Genomic DNA, 21,534 nt, shown 5'->3' with positions numbered 1-21,534 from the left:
AAAACGGTCTATGTGTGACTTCAAGATCGAGAATAAAATGAAAAAAAAAAAAAGGAATGTATTCATAACAGAGAATAATTGGAACCTGGGAACAGACTCCAACTTGAAGAGTATGAAAATATTTATGTTAATTTCATACTCTGAAACTTGACTTGAGCTCTACTGAAGCAGTTCTTTGTTGGTTAATGTGGCACAGCCAAAGCAGCCAAGTCTGTTTGATCATCCCACCATCACAGACGTGGTCCTAGCCTGTATGTGACCATCGGAGACTAGAATTGATTATCATTTCTGTCACACATCATGGTGTCTTTCACGTTCATCTTCAGTGGCTCTTTATTTTCATGTCTATATCTCCACATAGACATGCTGAAGTATAGAGACATTGGCTACCAAGGGATTTAAGGCATCTCTGTTTCTATTTTCTGCATACCTACAGATAAACAACAAAGCCAACGTGGTAACCAGCCCCAAAGAAAATATTCCTACCCCAGCGCTGGTATACCTGGACTCTTTGTAACCCTTCTTAAGTTCTTTACTGTTTTTTGTTGTTTCTCTCATTTGCTTTCACTATATAGATACATATGTTATATAAGTATTTTATTTTGTTGGGTTTTGTTTTGCTTTTGAAGATATGAGAAAAGTTCTTTTTTTTTTTTCTTTTTGTTAAGGTAGTTGCCAAGCAGTGTGTTCCTAACATAATGATCTCATTTCATTGTTGAACATTATTCTGATAGCTGTGGTCCCTGTAGTTGAAATTGTTGCATGCTGCTTTAGAAATACAGTAGAATGCGCTTTGGTCGCTCTTAGCTCTTCTTCTGATGGTAGCTCTAGATTATGATTTCCTCCTTCTGTGATGCAAATATTGACATCGAGGAGAGCTAAGGGGGTTATTGCCAGACACCAGTAAATGTAGACCTTATTCAGAGTTCATTTCCCTCTTCTTGAAAGACAGTAGGGCTTTATAAGACCTTTTTGAGATAAAGAGGCATTTGGTATTTTTGAGCTTTTAAAGAGCTCTTTGAGTTTTAAACGATCACTGTTTCACAGTAATCCAAAGAATGAAATGTATACCATAGAACTTTGAATTATCAGTGGAAATCAGTTTTGCTCATTTTAATCCAATCACACCATTTACAACTAAATCATTTTGATACTTTGAGATAGTGTTATATTAAAAATCAAGATTTGAATACTGGCATTCAGTACTCTGAGTTTCATAATATTTTGCTCAACTAATTCCATATCTTGATATAGGTTTTCTGAACTATTTCTGATTTTTAACTGTCCTTTATACTATTATTTTAAATGAAAGAAAATACTAAGGGATTATTTTCACTTGGGTTAACTAGAAGGTTCTGTTTTAAAAACGTTTAAAGGAGAAAGGACATAATCAAGATAGCAAATTATGAGTAAAAACAATGTCAGTCATAACTCTAGCCAAGAGAGAGGAAGAATGGAAGCAGTAAATATGTTCTCTAAGTATTACAGCATAAACTGTGGTGAAGAGGAGATCCTAGAGAACAGAGTACTTATAGTGGGAGAAAATTTTCAATGGCTAGATACCTCAGATAATGTCTCAGTTACCAAGACATCATGCAATGAAAGTGTCAAGCATGCCAATAATATATGGGCCTTGAATCTTTTTTTAACATCGGTTATTTGAGAATTATTTTCCACTTGGAATATTTCTTCAATTCTCTGGTAGAAAGCAGAAAAGAATAATAATGTTCTCTTCATGGAAAAAGCATGATGTTACAAGCAAATATTTGTATATATTCATTCCATAAAGCTGAAATTTCTTTTTAGATATGAATTAACATGGCATTTAACAGCAGTATGTCTCAAATTATAGTGATTATATGATTAATTCTAGTATTCTTTAAATAACCTTTTCAATATTCTTTAGAATTTCTTATGGACTTTTGAAATAAATTCTTTAGGATAGCATTTTTTAAAGCAAGGCACAATGTTCTAAATTTTCAGAGAGTATTTACCTGTGTATTAACTATACACTACTATTAGTGATGACACCATCATCGATTCTCAAAGATATACCTGAAAAAAATCCTAATTTTAAAGAGTTCTGATCTCCAGTGTCCTTGGTCAGTTTTCTGTAGGACAAACATTAACAGCTTACTCACTAAAGAAGAAAGGAAAATTCTATTATAGGACCTTGTGAAACAGTGAGTGCCTCTTTAAGTCTCCAAACTTCAAAGCCTTGTCTGTTTACTGATCACGAATAAGGTCTTTTGCATGCTGCTGCTGGGTACTGAGGTATCCTATCTCATGGGCTCACTAGGAACACTTTTCATCAGTGATCTTGTCAGCTGCTATCTCTGACAGTAGTTAACATCGCTTAAGCTCTTGTCACTATTTAGTTTTGTCAGCTGGCTCACTCTGCTCTGTCCCTCACACTAGTAAGAATGTACTTACAATGCGAACTGTTTCTTTCTCTATTTTGTTCTCACTCAGGAGCCCCAAACTACTGTAATCCACAACCCTGATGGAAACAAGGTATTCAGAAAGAATCAACATCATCTTGCTTTCACAAGATTACACATTTCATCAAATATCCAAAGCAAAATTAATTCACTATCTAAATGTGGAAATAAAATTCTTACCCTTTTTCTAACATGCTTTTTTTTGGGGGGGGGAGGGTTGGGCCTAATTTATATAGAATTCTACACATATTTCTTTTAAAACAATCATGAATGACATCTTGAAAGAGAAATTAATGGTACCGTTAGTCAATAAAAGTTGGGTTAAGCAAAGTCTTTATGTCAAGATGACTGTGTATCTTAAGCAATTCCATCTGATCCTTTTTTTTCTTTTCCATGCTTGCTGTGTGTTGTACTTTAGTTATATTCTGCATGAAATTTTAGAATTTCTTGCTATATCATTTCACTGTCTTCAAGAAAATCAACTTGAGTTCATAGATGTTTGTTTAAATTTAATGTTGCTTTTGAATTTTATTTATTCTGTTGTCAGAGTGCCTTTTCTGTTAATTCTGTGTTGGTGTTGTTTTTGTTCTTTGGCATGAAATTGAGGATAATCAAGGAGTTTCAATTCTTGTGAAATGCTTATTTTTTGTTGAATTATATGGATTTTGGTAACATATTTAACCAGGTAGGCTGAATGAAGTTAGGCTGTAATGTTTTCTGTCTGTTGTAGATTAGTTGTATAGCATGTTGACCAAATAATAGTACTTGTATACATGTCTATTGGATGAAAGGAAACATTTTTGAACATATTCCATGTTTCCAGTTTACTAATTCTCATATATTATTGTATCTCTAAAGTAAGGAAAATATAATTCATCCAATTTTTCTCAAAGATCAAAATACAGACAAGGGTCTAACTTCTCCTTACTCTTATCAACAATGTTTAAGTCCTAGAAGACACATTTTCTCTGGTTTAACATTTAGTTGATCAATATTAAAATAACTAAAGTGAAAAAAATCAAGTATTTCTTAAGATGTATTTATGATCATGACACTTAAAATATTTTAAGTCCCTAAAAGACTTCTAGTACTCAGGAGCATCACATAGGAAAACAATTTTTTTTAATATCGTTAGCAAATGAAAGACCAAGCATAACAGCTGGAGTGGATACTTCAATAGTTCTAGCTATATCATTTGTAAGAGTTGCTGCATGATTTTTCTTACATGAATTAGTTTACTTTTACAGTGCATGGGTTTACCTTGATCTTGAGTTTAATTTGAACACTAGGTCACATTAAGAAACGCATGAGGACTCTCTGCTTTGGTTTTGTGTGTATGGAGACTCTGGATACACATTTAATTAGTCTGACCCTTTGGCTTAAATATTATATATTATATTTATACAAATTGATGGCTTTTTTGACTATTGAATCTCTACAAGGACACTGATTAGTATTTGCATCATTTTCCAAAATCTGTTTTTCATCACTGAGCACATAGCTCTGGATTGGAAGTTTGTTTCCAATTTCTTTCAACTCTAACCTTTAATCATTTCAAGTAGAAAATGGTGTTTTTCTTATGACTACTACCAAATTTCTTTGCTAGAAAATAGTTTGTTAGCACATTATTAATGGAAAAATTTATCAAACCATTTTAAGAAACTATATCTTAATACTGGCAGTTGCAATGTCCTTTTTTAAGTGTGCTTATTAATCTTCAACTTCATTTGTAATTTTACAAAAATAATAGCTTTTTCTATCCATTATGAGAGCAGATTTGTTATCAATATTAGTCTCTAATTAAATAGATGACAAAATCTAATAGTCCTTGAAAGTAAATTATTCATATAATTCCATTGCACTGATCACAAACATGGAAATTCTTGTTAAAAGCAATTTCAGCATAATTCACCTTAGTGCCCATAATTTCATCATCAAATGATGCAATGAAATGCTTTCTATCTCTACACAGGAATAAGACAAATAGGCTATGAATTCAGTGCTTGATATAGTGCTTTATACAAAGAGGGGATTATTTACTGATTAATTAATTGGAGATAGAAATTGTTCTATTTTAGGGTCAGATTCATTGGGCTAATATATACAATTTCTGATAAATATATAGAAAAAGCACACTTTATGGGGCACTGTAACCAAATACAGCCTTACACAGCTCTTAAAATAAGTTGCCCACTTTGGCTGCTTCTACAAATAACCTAGACTTATCATGCTTTAGTGTAGGCCACCAGAGTACTCCCTTTTTGAAACATTTGCAGCATTTGGCATTTTATTTCTATTAAAACCACATAATGTATTTGTCCATCTGCATGTCAGTATATGTACACAGCCTGCTGATGAATTTTTGCATGATATGTATATCACTTGCCAATTTTAAGAAGGAAAAAAGTGAAGTTATCCATTGTTTGCAACTTAACACTTGTTTTCTTCTCGACAGGAGTCAACTGAAAGTTCAAATACAACAATTGAGGATGAAGATGTGAAAGGTATGATTAAATCAGAAATGGAAAATCCTAACTTAGAGTTCCACATGAATCAAAAAAATAATTGTTCATATAACTAACAAGTTTGGGAACTAGGCCTGTTCTAAGAAACAAAAATAATTTTCTTCTTAAAAGTACACTATTATTTTGATTATATGTATTGATTTGGCCAATTTTTTCACATTCTTTTCTCTGTTTTGAAATATCAACAAATGTGGGATATTTGAAAACATTGTGATTTTAAACCAGATGACAGTCTGGGGACATGATATCAAATTGTAAATGTATCAGTCAAAAGGTAATTTAAATGTATATCTATGTCTAGAAAACAGCTTATGTTCAAGAATAGAGTATTAAAAGGACCATTTTTTAAAGCCTTTAATGGTCTTGGTGAGTTTCAATGGAATTTCACATTTGGTAGCCTTTTATCCTCGGTTTTTGTGCATTTTCCTAATATTTTCTTGACCTCCATTCACTTGAGTTGCCCAGATTCTTTTAGAAATATAAATGAGTCATTGCCAACATTTCTATGGACATCTCACTGCTTCTGCCCATACATACTAAACATACTTTGACTTCTTTTTGGTCTCATGGCTGTTCTAGAAGTGTTAATTTTGCTTCAGCTGCTTTCGTGGTTTTGTGTTCTCATTTTTTATTTCCATATGTGTAACTGCAATTTCTACTGGCCACTTTTGTAGAAACCATTCCAAAAAAGAATGATAACAATAGGATGTTTAAAAAGTATTAAAGATGTATTAAAGGAAAATAAGCATAAAACAAAGGTAGAGAAATGATTTGTCAGATAATTAAACATTATTTGGAAAGATTATTTACCTAATAGTATCAACATGGGTTTTCATTTTGTAGATGGCATTAGTAAGACACAGTTTTGGAAAACTGTATTCATGTTATAGAATAAGGAACCTGGAAACTCTCAGATCACGAAGATATATAGGCAGTTTAGAAAATAAAAATACCTATAGACTGCAAGTTACCAGTCACCTGTGCTGACTTTTCCCCCTTTGGTTGAATAGAACAGCTGATTCTATTATATTAAAGTGTACTCACTATTTTTAGTGCACTAACCTAACTCTGCTAGAATAGTCATTTTTTTTCTCTTACAATAGAAAGGTGGATAGCTGTTTTGAGGATTTATTTAGTAGGTCTATTCATCTTGCTCTTGCCCCTGAGCTGAAATTTGAACGGAAGTAATTTTATGAATCATTGATGCCAGTCGCATTAGATAAAGATTTTTTTTTTTAACCAAATAAGCAGATATGCCATTTAGCTTTCTCGGTGATTCAGAAAGCATCATCTTTGTAAGTGTTTTGGATTCATTACCTTTTCAGCCAAGCAAAATATTTATATGACTTTATACATTCTTCTCTTGAGCAAGAATCAGGGGAAATAAACTTGTGCATTATCCACTGGAAAGTCTGAGTCTTTAAACAGCTGAATAATATTAGAATAGTAATACCTCACTATGTGCAATTCATCCTAATAAACATATTCCTTGATGATCACAAGCAGAGTTTTTATAAGTGGTCTTTCTCACCTGAGTTTGACTTCTACTAAGTTTTGGTTTAGGATCATAGCTATTAGACTATAGATATCAACATATAAACAGAATCACTGTCTGTCTTACCTTATAGTTTATAATATTTTTTGATGAAATAAAATTATATCAGCACCTCTCACAAAACAGTTCTCTCTTAAATCACAACAATGATACTGGTTTCATTTTGCCTCTGGGATTTCACAAATTGAGATAACATTTGTCTTTATGGTTACATGCTGAGACTACACACACCAAATGTTAGAAAAATTAAGCATAATATTGAGATGGAAAGAAATGTCCAGTTTATTATTAACCCCAAAGTGCTTTGATTTATTTCTTTGAACTCGGTGAATAAGATATTGACATTTCTGCTTAATTTTCCTTGAGTGGATGTGGCCGCAGAGTCACAGATAATATATTAAGCATCATTTGTGTTCTTTGTAAGACCCACACAGCTTTTTGGTGGCTAACCTTTTTTAATTTTGAATGATATTAGAAACCTGTCAGACTAGAAGAAGACACTTTAAAAAAATCACCCAGGCTATCATTCTGACTACAAGACGGATGGTACATAAAACTGTCATAAATATTTGTAATGTATTTATTGTGCTGGTTATATGCTTATATGGGGATCTCTTTATTAATAAATACACAGTCCTTCAGAAAGATCCTAATTGAATTCTGCATTTGTACAACTGTGCTCTTTTCTCTTTACCTCAGAGTTTGCTATAGCTTTAGGTAGCTTGGTAGAGAATGTTTATTGGCCAACTCTGTTAGAACCCAAATTTACATCTCAGCTCTAGGAACTCAAAAAGATCATTGGTTATAAACCTGACCAAAGTCACACCCTACTTATAAAATTGCATATCTTTCTTCCACATTTACTTTGCAGTCCTATCCCTTCTGTAGACAACTTTGTTATCAGGGTGAAACACCAGATTTCTCAACACATTCCTAAAGGCATATTGCCGTAGCATGCTCCTGCATGCAATCACAAGCTTCATCCATTCCTGCTGGGTATCCCTCCTAGACTTACATTGTTTCATGGTGGCTGGAATACCATAGTACATACTTTTACGCTAGTGTCATGCACTTTCTGTCCAATCCCCAAGGACCAACCTGGTAATGACAGTTCTGCACCCTCTCTACTGTAAAGAAGCTTAGGGGGGAATATTAACACATCATGGTGACCTAGACAAAGGAAGAAATGAAAACCAACAACAGAATACCTTTTGCTGGCGTTTTCGGGGGGAAAAAGGTAGGCCAACTGCTCTTAAGGATGAGGAAAGAAGTCATAGTAGATGAATAGTCCTTCACATTCAAGGAACTTAGAGAGCCAGAATTTGGAGAAGACCCTTTTTTTTTTTTTTTTTTTTTTTTTTTTTTTTTTTTTTACCTCTCTTTGTTAGCTTCCATTCAAAATGGCCTTTGGTTTTCATAAGGCCCCAATCTATGTGTTATTCTTGAACTTTATGTAGGCTACCTCACTTTTTTTTCATTCAGCAAATATTTACTGAATGCCTACTATTTGTGTGAGCTCCACATTTTTTCTTGGTGACCAGTCTTATTCAACAAAGCAGAGTCAAGATGTTCTTCTGTATGCTTTACATGAAGCTTTAATGCTATAATTTGGCTATTTTCCTCATCTAGTTCAATAAATACCAAGAAATTGACTTCAAAAAGTGAGACCCAAGATAAATGCATTTTATTTCTAAAAGTCTTTTTATTTTTCATTTTTTAAAAAACTTCAGCATTTAGTTATAACCACAACATTGTCCTTCCAAAGCTCACAATCTATCCTAAGGAATTATTTTATAAGTTTTCTTTTTAAAAAGTGTATCAAGTTCACTGTTTTCTCTTTTCAAGGCAATGTGGACTTCCTAGTATGGACCTTTTGAGCCATTTCCTAATTTTATACTATATTCAAAAACCAAATATTATCCCTAACTCTCTGCCTGTAAACTCAGTGATAAACTCCATGTAATGGAAAGACACGAAGGGCTCTAAAATAAATGGGATCTTAATGAGGCATAGCTATTACCATAGAAGCACCATGTAGTAAAAACAGCTTTATGCACCCAAAACACAGTAAGCAAACAAGTTTTCCTATTAGAATTCACTGGTGTTTTCAAAATACAAATTTTTAGGTCCAAAATTGTTGTAGTCATTCCATTTTGAGTACATTTCTAGTAAAACAATGACTTTCATTAGTTTAAGGTGTTACAAACAGCTATCATCATTAGCCTTTAATTAGTATATGGCAATACTAACAGTGTGGCTGTCTATGAATATGGGTGTCCTTAAAGCCAATGATGCATAGCAATGGTCCTTTCACCACTGTATATACATTTGAAGACTGTCCTTTGGTTTGTGGCTGTAGCCACAGTTTGCAGGGCCTGTTGCTGTATGCCATAATGTCTCTCTACCTCATAACCTGCCAACACCGTTGTTCAGAGTCAACTGCTTCTTCCTGATGAGTATGCATTGGTTTGGACCATCTGCTGCTCTTTCCTAGAGTTCCAGAGTTGTGTGACATCTGTCGAAGTTGAGTTCCTCTGTGCCCATATGTCATCTCTGTCACTCATCCTGCTTCCAGCATCTCATTGCATTCAGCTCACCGCTGAGTAGCTGCTTGGATCTCTTGCCACATTTCTTCCTCCTTAACAACTCTAGACCAGTGGAGCTCTTTACAACAAGCAAACATGTATTGCTAGGAGCTTGACTGTGGGACTTCATTTTGGTTTATCCTCTTTTTTTTCCCTTTGCTAACAAATAGATGATGATAATGATGTTGCATAGAATGTTTGCAAAAGGCCTTAAGGGCAAGGGTTGACACCCTTCATTTGAATGGGGCCTGGTATTTGATGACATCTGGTTATAAAGGTCTTGGCCAATTTACAGAATCACTTGGTTAATGAGCTTTTTGTGTACATCTTTGTAAATCTGTACATTGGTGGACAGTGTGATGACTATTCAGATTCAACTATTCTTAAGTTCTGTTTTCAATGAAAACCATCATTGGGTTTCAGGGTAGGACTCCCTGAAGGCAGATGATCATATGATACTGATCTTTTTTCAGATCCCTCTGTGGCTTGTTACTCAGCACTTGTCCTGCCTGTGTTTCTCTTTTCAAGGGAATTTGCAAATCAAGAAACTTCTTGTTATTTTGTTTAAGAACCTTCGATAATTATGTCATTCCATTAGGTTAAAAGTGTCTTAGAAGACCTATAGTGCAGTGCGTAATAATTTCTTTCAGATTTCTAATCCAAATTTGATTTCTAAAAAGGTTTACTTAGAAAAAGTTACGTCTGCATGTGTGTATCTTGCCTGTTGACTTTTAACTTTTAAATCAAGATCAATAACTTATAGAAATGATGCCGAATTTACCTGCTCTATCACCAATATAAAATAATTTCATTTCTCTTTATTTTTCTTGTTTACATTCCTTTATTTTTTACCACCATACTCACTCAGGTTTTTCCATTTACTCTTTGCCTCCTGCTAGGTTTGTAACTTAGATCTGTCAGTGACAACCTCATGCTTCTTTAACCATGCTGACACAATACAAGGTCAAAACTGCTTCCAACTTGAGCTTAAAAAAAGTCCTAATTGAAAATGAGCAAAACCAACTAACAAAAGCATGTAGTTAGCTACTCATTTTATCATTAGGAAATCACAGGCTCAAAAAAAAAAAAAAAAAAAAGGAAATCACAGGCTCATCCTATATTAATAAACATTCTCAGTTCCAAGTTTCCATAAATGGCTTTTTTAGCAAGTTTGCCAAACTCTATATACTTCTAGAAAATAATAGAGCATTATTTTATTATTTCATAAATTCTAAATCATGTATGTTCTAAGACTCCTGCCATCAGTTTCTCAATCTTTTTATTATTAGGTAAAAATCTTGTATTTATAAGACATGCTTTTCCTAGTGTTTATATTAAGACTAGGCTACAGGTTTAGTATTTTTAGTGACAGGCTTGTGACATAGAAAACATATTAATGTGTTACATTTTGACCAGGTTTGGCTCTTTATAAGAAAAAAAAAAGGGTAATTTGTTCTAACATACTATCCTAGTATTTATATTTAAAATGACCACCAAGGATCTATATCAAGGTACAATTTGTTAATTAGTTGGCTTTCAGAACTGAAGCATAAAAATATTTGCTAATTGCTGTACTTTTTTTTTATGTTGAAGACAGATAAACTCCAGTTTAGGTTTTATTTTACTTTCACCTTATTTTGGGGTTTTTTCCTATTTTTTATTTTTTTTTTTGATATAATCTTATGTTATTTTCGTTCCGGTATAGTGAACAGTTTTTATTAGTTTCAGGTATACAAAATAGTGATTCAACAATTCCATACATCGGGATCCCTGGGTGGCTCAGCGGTTTGGCGCCTGCCTTTGGCCCAGGGCACCATCCTGGAGTCCCGGGATTGAGTCCCACATCAGGCTCCCTGCATGGAGCCTGTTTCTCCCTCCTCCTGTGTCTCTGCCTCTCTCTCTCTCTCTCTCTCTCTATGTCTATCATAAATAAATAAATCTTTAAAAAAATAATTCTTTACATCATCCAGTGCTCATCACAACAAGTGCACTCCTTAATCTTCATCCTTTACTTCACCTATCCCTCACTCTCACCCACCTCCCTTCTGGTACCAGTTTATTCTCTATACTTAGGATTCTAGCAGTCTGTTTTTTGGTTTGTCTCTCCCCCACCACCTCCCTATCCTCCTCTTTTCTTCCTTTGTCCTTTGTTTCGTTTTTTAAATCCCACATGCGAGTGAAATCATGTGGTATTTGTCTTTCTCTGACTTATTTTGCTTAGGATTATACTCTCTAGTTCTATTCACGTCTTTGTAAATGGCAAGATTTAATTCTTTTTTTTGGCTGAATAACATTCCTTTGTGTGTCTGTATGTGTATATATATTCACTACATCTTCTCTATTCACTCATCAGTCATTGGACACTTGAGCTGTTTCCATTATTTGGCTGTTGTAAATAATGCTGCAGTAAACATAGGGGTGCATATATCCCTTTGAATTAGTGTTTTTGTATTCTTTGGATAAATACCCAGTAGTGTGATTACTGGATCTTGGGGTAGTTCTACTTTTTTTGAGGAACCTCCATATTGTCTTCCACATGTCTGCACAGTTTGCATTCCCACCAACAGTACATGGGGGCTTCTTTCTCTCTACTTGCTTGCCAATACTTGTTTATTGTGTTTTTGATTTTTAGCCATTCTCATAGGTGCGAGGTGATATGTCATTGTAGTTTTGATTTGCATTTCTGTGATAAGTGATGTTAAGCATCTTTTCATGTGTTTGTTAGCCAGCTATTTTCTTCAGAGAAATGTCTGCTTATGTCTTCTGCCCATTTTTAACTGGATTATTTGCTTTTGGGGTGTTTGTATAAGTTCTTTATATGTTTTGAACACTGACCAAATATGTCATTTGCAAATATCAGATATGTCATTTGCAAATATCTTCTCCTGTTCTGTGGGTGTCATTTAGTTTTGTTTACTGTGTCCTTCACTGTACAGAAGCATTTTCTTTTGATGTAGTCCTAATCACTTATTTTTGCTTTTATTTCTCTTGCCTCGAGACATATCTAGAAAAATGTTGCTATGGCTGATGTCAGATAAATTACTCCCTGTACTCCCTTTATGATTGTTATGATTTCAGGTCTCACAGTTAGGTCTTTATTCCATTTTGAGTTTATTTTTGTTACGGTGTAAGAAAGTGATCCAGTTTCATTCTTTTGATTGTTGATGTCCAGTTTTCCCATCTATTTTTTTTCTCATTAAATAGTCTTTCCTGCTTTGTCAAAAATTAATTGGCCATATAATTGTAGGTTCATTTCCAGGTTTTCTGTTCTATTGATCTGTGTGTCTATTTTTGTTCCAGTACCAAACTGTTTTGATTACTATAGCTTTGTAATATAACCTGAAGTCTGGAATTGGGATACTTCTAGCTTTGTTTTTCTTTTTCAGAATTGCTTTGGCTATTTGGGGTCTTTTGTAGTTCCATGTAAATTTTAGGATATTTTATAGTTTTGTGGAAAATGCTATTGGCATTTTGATAGGGATTGCATTAAATCTTTAGATTGCTTTGGGAATATAGACATTTTAACAATATTTGTTCTTCCAATCCCTAAGCGTGGAATGTCTGTTTCTTTGTGTTGTCTTCAATTTCTTTCATCAGTGTTTCATAATTTTCAGAATATGGGTTTTTCACCTCTTTAGTTAGGTTTATTTTTGGTATTTTATTATTTTGGGTGCAATTGTAGATGGAATTGTTTTATTAATATTTCTTTCTACTGCTTCATTAATTGTGTATAGAAATGCAGCAGATTTCTGTAGGTTGATTCGTATCCTGCAACTTTACTGAATTCGTTGATCAGTTCTAGTGTTTTTTTTTTTAAAGGCCAACAAACAAATTTATTGCAGGACACATGGACAGTAAATGAAATGGAAATGCCTACAGGGATCCCTGGGTGGCGCAGCGGTTTGGCGCCTGCCTTTGGCCCAGGGCGCGATCCTGGAGACCCGGGATCGAATCCCACGTCGGGCTCCTGGTGCATGGAGCCTGCTTCTCCCTCAGCCTATGTCTCTGCCTCTCTCTCTCTCTCTGTGTGACTATCATAAATAAATTAAAAAAATAAAAATAAAAAAAAGGAAATGCCTACATATCATTTTTGAGAATCCTCCATGATCTGAATTTAAAAACCACTACAAGATTCCATCGTCATGATGCTTTCTTTTGTTTCTTCTTTTCATTTTCTTCTTTTTCTTTTTCAATTTCAGCAACATATTTTTCAGTTTCTTCAGGATTTAAAATCTTGAGGGGTTGATCTCGCCTCATAACAGCCAGTTCAATGTTTTTGCCACCAGAGTGAACCACTTCCAGGAGGGCCTTGATAACCAGCTTAATGGTCAGGTCGTTAGTCTCAATGGCTTCATCAGTGTAATTCTTCTCCAGAAATTCACGCACTGACTTGGCACCCCGACCTATGGCATTGGCCTTCCAGGCATGGTATGTCCCCGAGGGGTCAGTCTGATAGAGTCTGGGCGTGCCATCAAAGTCAAAACAAACCTGACCCTATCACTTGGGAAGATCGGGATTATTTAGCCTTTAAAACCCTAATGGAAAGCTTAAAAAAAAAAAATCCCCTGCCCTTGAACATCCCAGTGACCAATTTCCTATTTTCCTGTCCCTGCTGAACCCCGTCCCACTTCCCTGCTCCTCACATAACTAATCGTAACCCCCCACCCTCCTTGCCTTTTCTGGGAGTGGTACTCTTCAGGACTGGTTATCTCTGGCAGGTCACCTCCTTGCCCCTCCCTGATGACTTACAGGGAGCTCCTTTGCTTAAATCAACTTTTTTGTCCTGATAGTTCTTAAAAAAAAAAAAAAGTCTAAGGTTTTTTGTCTACTATCATATTATCTGCAAATAGTGAAAGTTTTAGTTCTTTCTTACGAATGTGATTGCCTTTTCTTTCTTTTTGTTGCCTGATTACTGTGGCTAAGACTTCCAGTACAATATTGAGTAAAAGTAGTAAGAGTGTATGGAAACCCTTGCCATATTCCTGACCTTAGGGAAAAAGCTCTCAGTTTTCCCCCATTGAGTATGATTCATTGTGAGTTTTTGATTATATGGTTTATATTATGTTGAGGTATGTTCCCTCTACACCTACTTTGTTGAGGGCTTATCATGAATAGATATTGTACTTTGTCAAATGCTTTATCTGCATCTATTGAAATGATCATGTGGTTTTTATTCTTTCTCTTTATTAATGTGGCATATCACATTGATTGATTTGCAAATACTGAACCATCCTTGCATCCCAAGAATAAATCTCACTTGATCATGGTGAATAATATGTTTTAATGTTAATGTAGTGTTGGATTCAGTTTGCTAATATTTTGTTGATGATTTTTGCATCTATGTTCATCACAGATAATTGGCTTATAGTTCTTTTGTGTGTGTGTGTGCTCTCTTTATCTAGTTTTGGTATCTGGGTGATACTGACCTCAGAATGAATTTGGAAGTTTTCCTTCTGTTTTCTGGAGTTTCTTGAGTAGAATATGTATTAACTCTTCTTTAAGTGTCTGGTGGAATATACCTGTAAAGCCATCTGGTCCTGGACTTTGTTCATTGGGAGTTCTTTGCTGATTCAACTCCTTGCTGGTAATCGGTCTTTTCAAAGTTTATATTTCTTCCTGCTTTAGTTTTGGGGGGTTAAATGTTTCTAAGCATTTATCCATTTCTTCTTGGTTTTCTAATTTGTTGGCATGTAGGTTTTCATCATAATTTCATACAATTGTACTACTGTGGTGTTGGTGGTTATCTCTCCTCTTTCATTGGTAATTTTGCTTATTTTGAGCTCTCTCTCTCTTCTCCTCACTCCCTACCTACCCCCACCCCACCCCCGCCCCTTCTTTATTTTTCTTTGATGAGTCTGGCTATTTGTTCATCTTCTCAAAGAACCAGGTCTTGCTTTCATTAATCTTTCTCACTGTTTTTTTGTTGATCTTTTATTTCTGCTCTAATCTTTATTATTTCCTTTCTTCTTCTGGTTTCAGGCTTTGTTCTTTTTCTAGCTTCTTTAGGTATAATGTTAGATTGTTTATGTGAGTTTTCTTGCTTATTGAAGTAGTCCTGTATTGCTATAAATTTCTGTCTTTGAGCCACTTTTGCTGCATCCCAAAGGTTTTAGACCATTTTGTTCTCATTTTCATTTCTTTCCATGTACTTTTTGATTTCTTCTTTGATTTCCAAATTATGATTAAACTACCAGTTTTACAACTTTGAATTCATTTTAATAATTCAGTGCTTAAAAATCTAACATATTATTTTTACTTACATGGAACTTAAAAATAATGAGACTCACAATTTATATAATCAAAAATTTTATAGTCAGCAAGATCTAATTGACATCATAATATAGTTGCATATATATATATATATACATATTTTAAAGATTTTATTTATTTATTCATGAGAGACAGAGAGAGAGAGTGGCAGAGACACAGACAGAGGGAGAAGCAGGCTCCATGCAGGGAGCCCAATGTGGGACTCAATCCTTGGACTCCAAGGTCACGCCCTGAGCTGAAGGCAGATGCTCAACCGCTGAGCCACCGAGGCGTCCCTAGTTGCATATATATTGAGTGTAAAACTTTCTTGGTTTTTTTTCTATCTATTTATATTTCCCATTATGGTCCAATTTAATAAGCAACTAAATTTAAAGTTATGTCCAAGTTTTAAAGTATTTTATTTTATCTCCTTTACCTTTCTCTATCTCCTTTACTTTCTCTATTTCTTTTACCTTTGTAGATTGTAACTTTGTTACATTTTTAATGATATAAAAATATTAACAAGTATCTGATTTGGATCCAGAGTTTACACTCTTGTTTGTAGTTCTTTTATCTAACTTGCTTAAAGCAAATTGTATAACTTCTCTGTGGCTCAGCCTTCAGGTTATAGAATTTAGATACTGAAATCAATAATACAGAATTAGGGATCCCTGGGTGGCGCAGCGGTTTGGCGCCTCCCTTTGGCCCAGGGCGTGATCCTGGAGACTCGGGATCGAATCCCACGTCGGGCTCCCGGTGCTTGGAGCCTGCTTCTCCCTCTGCCTGTGTCTCTGCCTCTCTCTCTCTCTCCGTGTGACTATCATGAATAAATAAATTAAAAAAAAAAAAGAAAGAATAATACAGAATTATAAGGTTTTGATCTACCCTACTTAAATGCACTAAGATTGTATGAAGTCTCACATTTTTAAAGTGTGCGCAATTTTACATTATAAATTAATATATAATAAATATAGATGATAATAGTATAAATTATCCAAAACAATTCTAAAAAGATATTTAATTCAAAGTTGAATACAGGAATAAATTGCTGCAGTTTTATGGAATATTATTGCAATGAAAAAAATAGTGTCCACCAATCTGTATATTCAAAATATTATCATGGCACTTAGTGGACTGTAAAATTAGTACTTTAAACACATCCTATTCAGAATTATTCTGGGGCTGTATTTCATGTTTTTAAAGTATCTACTAGGTAAAATTACTTTATTTTTTTTTTTTTTTAATTTATTTTTTTATTGGTGTTCAATTTACTAACATACAGAATAACACCCAGTGCCCGTCACCCATTCACTCCCACCCCCCGCCCTCCTCCCCTTCTACCACCCCTAGTTCGTTTCCCAGAGTTAGCAGTCTTTATGTTCTGTCTCCCTTTCTGATATTTCCCACACATTTCTTCTCCCTTCCCTTATTTTCCCTTTCACTATTATTTATATTCCCCAAATGAATGAGAACATATAATGTTTGTCCTTCTCTGACTGACTTACTTCACTCAGCATAATACCCTCCAGTTCCATCCACGTTGAAGCAAATGGTGGGTATTTGTCATTTCTAATAGCTGAGTAATATTCCATTGTATACATAAACCACATCTTCTTTATCCATTCATCTTTCGATGGACACCGAGGCTCCTTCCACAGTTTGGCTATCGTGGCCATTGCTGCTAGAAACATCGGGGTGCATGTGTCCCGGCGTTTCATTGCATTTGTATCTTTGGGGTAAATCCCCAACAGTGCAATTGCTGGGTCGTAGGGCAGGTATATTTTTAACTGTTTGAGGAACCTCCACACAGTTTTCCAGAGTGGCTGCACCAGTTCACATTCCCACCAACAGTGTAAGAGGGTTCCCTTTTCTCCGCATCCTCTCCAACATTTGTTGTTTCCTGCCTTGTTAATTTTCCCCATTCTCACTGGTGTGAGGTGGTATCTCATTGTAGTTTTCATTTGTATTTCCCTGATGGCAAGTGATGCAGAGCATTTTCTCATATGCATGTTGGCCATGTCTATGTCTTCCTCTGTGAGATTTCTGTTCATGTCTTTTGCCCATTTCATGATTGGATTGTTTGTTTCTTTGGTGTTGAGTTTAATAAGTTCTTTATAGATCTTGGAAACTAGCCCTTTATCTGATATGTCATTTGCAAATATCTTCTCCCATTCTGTAGGTTGTCTTTGAGTTTTGTTGACTGTATCCTTTGCTGTGCAAAAGCTTCTTATCTTGATGGAGTCCCAATAGTTCATTTTTGCTTTTGTTTCTTTTGCCTTTGTGGATGTATCTTGCAAGAAGTTACTATGGCCGAGTTCAAAAAGGGTGTTGCCTGTGTTCTTCTCTAGGATTTTGATGGAATCTTGTCTCACCTTTAGATCTTTCATCCATTTTGAGTTTATCTTTGTGTATGGTGAAAGAGAGTGGTCTAGTTTCATTCTTCTGCATGTGGATGTCCAATTTTCCCAGCACCATTTATTGAAGAGACTGTCTTTCTTCCAATGGATAGTCTTTCCTCCTTTATCGAATATTAGTTGCCCATAAAGTTCAGGGTCCACTTCTGGATTCTCTATTCTGTTCCACTGATCTATGTGTCTGTTTTTGTGCCAGTACCACACTGTCTTGATGACCACAGCTTTGTAGTACAACCTGAAATCTGGCATTGTGATGCCCCCAGATATGGTTTTCTTTTTTAAAATTCCCCTGGCTATTCGGGGTCTTTTCTGATTCCACACAAATCTTAAAATAATTTGTTCTAACTCTCTGAAGAAAGTCCATGGTATTTTGATAGGGATTGCATTAAACGTGTATATTGCCCTGGGTAACATTGACATTTTCACAATATTAATTCTGCCAATCCATGAGCATGGAATATTTTTCCATCTCTTTGTGTCTTCCTCAATTTCTTTCAGAAGTGTTCTATAGTTTTGAGGGTATAGATCCTTTACATCTTTGGTGAGGTTTATTCCTAGGTATCTTATGCTTTTGGGTGCAATTGTAAATGGGATTGACTCCTTAATTTCTCTTTCTTCAGTCTCATTGTTAGTGTATAGAAATGCCACTGACTTCTGGGCATTGATTTTGTATCCTGCCACGCTACCGAATTGCTGTATGAGTTCTAGCAATCTTGGGGTGGAGACTTTTGGGTTTTCTATGTAGAGTATCATGTCATCGGCGAAGAGAGAGAGTTTGACTTCTTCTTTGCCAATTTGAATGCCTTTAATGTCTTTTTGTTGTCTGATTGCTGAGGCTAGGACTTCCAGTACTATGTTGAATAGCAGTGGTGAGAGTGGACATCCCTGTCTTGTTCCTGATCTTAGGGGAAAGGCTCCCAGTGCTTCCCCATTGAGAATGATATTTGCTGTGGGCTTTTCATAGATGGCTTTTAAGATGTCGAGGAATGTTCCCTCTATCCCTACACTCTGAAGAGTTTTAATCAGGAATGGATGCTGTATTTTGTCAAATGCTTTCTCTGCATCCAATGAGAGGATCATATGGTTCTTGGTTTTTCTCTTGCTGATATGATGAATCACATTGATTGTTTTACGGGTGTTGAACCAGCCTTGTGTCCCAGGGATAAATCCTACTTGGTCATGGTGAATAATTTTCTTAATGTACTGTTGGATCCTATTGGCCAGTATCTTGTTGAGAATTTTTGCATCCATGTTCATCAGGGATATTGGTCTGTAATTCTCCTTTTTGGCGGGGTCTTTGTCTGGCTTTGGAATTAAGGTGATGCTGGCTTCATAGAATGAATTTGGAAGTACTCCATCTCTTTCTATCTTTCCAAACAGCTTTAGGAGAATAGGTATGATTTCTTCTTTAAACGTTTGATAAAATTCTCCTGGGAAGCCATCTGGCCCTGGACTCTTGTGTCTTGGGAGGTTTTTGATGACTGCTTCAATTTCCTCCCTGGTTATTGGCCTGTTCAGGTTTTCTATTTCTTCCTGTTCCAGTTTTGGTAGTTTGTGGCTTTCCAGGAATGCGTCCATTTCTTCTAGATTGCCTAATTTATTGGCGTATAGCTGTTCATAATATGTTTTTAAAATCGTTTGTATTTCCTTGGTGTTGGTAGTGATCTCTCCTTTCTCATTCATGATTTTATTAATTTGAGTCTTCTCTCTCTTCTTTTTAATAAGGCTGGCTAATGGTTTATCTATCTTATTAATTCTTTCAAAGAACCAACTCCTGGTTCTGTTGATCTGTTCCACAGTTCTTCTGGTCTCGATTTCGTTGAGTTCTGCTCGAATCTTTATTAACTCCCTTCTTCTCTTGGGTGTAGGATCTATTTGCTGTTTTTTCTCTAGCTCCTTTATGTGTAAGGTTAGCTTTTGTATTTGAGTTCTTTCCAGTTTTTGAATGGATGCTTGTATTGCGATGTATTTCCCCCTTAGGACTGCTTTTGCTGCATCCCAAAGATTTTGAACGGTTGTATCTTCATTCTCATTAGTTTCCATGAATCTTTTTAATTCTTCCTTAATTTCCTGGTTGACCCTTTTATCTTTTAGCAGGATGGTCCTTAACCTCCATGTGTTTGAGGTCCTTCCAAACTTCTTGTTGTGATTTAGTTCTAATTTCAAGGCATTATGGTCCGAGAATATGCAGGGGACAATCCCAATCTTTTGGTATCGGTTCAGACCCGATTTGTGACCCAATATGTGGTCTATTCTGGAGAAAGTTCCATGTGCGCTTGAGAAGAATGTGTATTCGGTTGAGTTTGGATGTAAAGTTCTGTAGATATCTGTGAAATCCATCTGGTCCAGTGTATCATTTAAAGCTCTCGTTTCTTTGGAGATGTTTTGCTTAGAAGACCTATCGAGTATAGAAAGAGCTAGATTGAAGTCACCAAGTATAAGTGTATTATTATCTAAGTATTTCTTCACTTTGGTTAATAATTGATTTATATATTTGGCAGCTCCCACATTCGGAGCATATATATTGAGGATTGTTAAGTCCTCTTGTTGAATAGATCCTTTAAGTATGATATAGTGTCCCTCTTCATCTCTCTCTACAGTCTTTGGGGTAAATTTTAGTTTATCTGATATAAGGATGGCTACCCCTGCTTTCTTTTGAGGACCATTCGAATGGTAAATGGTTCTCCAACCTTTTATTTTCAGGCTGTAGGTGTCCTTCTGTCTAAAATGAGTCTCTTGTAGACAGCAAATAGATGGGTCCTGCTTTTTTATCCAGTCTGAAACCCTGCGCCTTTTGATGGGGTCATTAAGCCCGTTCACATTCAGAGTTACTATTGAGAGATATGAGTTTAGTGTCATCATGATATCTATTCAGTCTTTGTTTTTGTGGACTGTTCCACTGAACTTCTTCTTAAAGGGGAATTTTAAGAGTCCCCCTTAAAATTTCTTGCAGAGCTGGTTTGGAGGTCACATATTCTTTTAGTTGCTGCCTGTCTTGGAAGCTCTTTATCTCTCCTTCCATTTTGAATGAGAGCCTTGCTGGATAAAGTATTCTTGGTTGCATGTTCTTCTCCTTTAGGACCCTGAATATATCCTGCCAGCCCTTTCTGGCCTGCCAGGTCTCTGTGGAGAGGTCTGCTGTTACCCTAATACTCCTCCCCATAAAAGTCAGGGATTTCTTGTCTCTTGCTGCTTTAAGGATCTTCTCCTTATCTTTGGAATTTGCAAGCTTCACAATTAAATGTCGAGGTGTTGAACGGTTTTTATTGATTTTAGGGGGGGATCTCTCTATTTCCTGGATCTGAATGCCTGTTTCCCTTCCCAGATTAGGAAAGTTTTCAGCTAGAATTTGTTCAAATACATATTCTGGCCCTCTGTCCCTTTCGGCGCCCTCGGGAACCCCAATTAAACGTAGGTTTTTCTTCCTCAGGCTGTCGTTTATTTCCCTTAATCTATCTTCATGGTCTTTTAATTGTTTGTCTCTTTTTTCCTCAGTTTCCCTCTTTGCTATCAACTTGTCTTCTATGTCACTCACTCGTTCTTCCACCTCGTTAACCCTCGTCGTTAGGACTTCTAGTTTGGATTGCATCTCATTCAATTGATTTTTAATTTCTGCCTGATTAGCTCTAAATTCTGCAGTCATGAAGTCTCTTGAGTCCTTTATACTTTTTTCTAGAGCCACCAGTAGCTGTATAATAGTGCTTCTGAATTGGCTTTCTGACATTGAATTGTAATCCAGATTTTGTAACTCTGTGGGAGAGAGGA

General features: G+C 35.5%; 1 protein-coding gene across 23 annotated transcripts in view; it reads left to right on the top strand.

The window, feature by feature from the left end:
- CAMK2D (calcium/calmodulin dependent protein kinase II delta) overlaps positions 1-21,534 on the top strand; it is a 309,843-nt gene that overhangs the window by 260,480 nt on the left and 27,829 nt on the right. For 9 of the 23 annotated variants that reach the window (XM_072810436.1, XM_072810438.1, XM_072810440.1 and 6 more), the window contains 3 exons: positions 437-496; positions 2,473-2,514; positions 4,897-4,945. In XM_072810436.1, coding sequence (XP_072666537.1) covers positions 437-496; positions 2,473-2,514; positions 4,897-4,945 — 151 coding nt within the window. The remainder of the gene's footprint in view (positions 1-436; positions 497-2,472; positions 2,515-4,896; positions 4,946-21,534) is intronic. The other 14 variants (XM_072810457.1, XM_072810451.1, XM_072810453.1 and 11 more) reach the window with 2 other exon arrangements.

Source organism: Canis lupus, chromosome 33 (assembly GCF_048164855.1).
Source record: "Canis lupus baileyi chromosome 33, mCanLup2.hap1, whole genome shotgun sequence".
NCBI lineage: Eukaryota > Metazoa > Chordata > Mammalia > Carnivora > Canidae > Canis > Canis lupus.
Note: the sequence above shows the minus strand (reverse complement) of the source record. Positions and strands in the feature narration are given on the sequence as shown.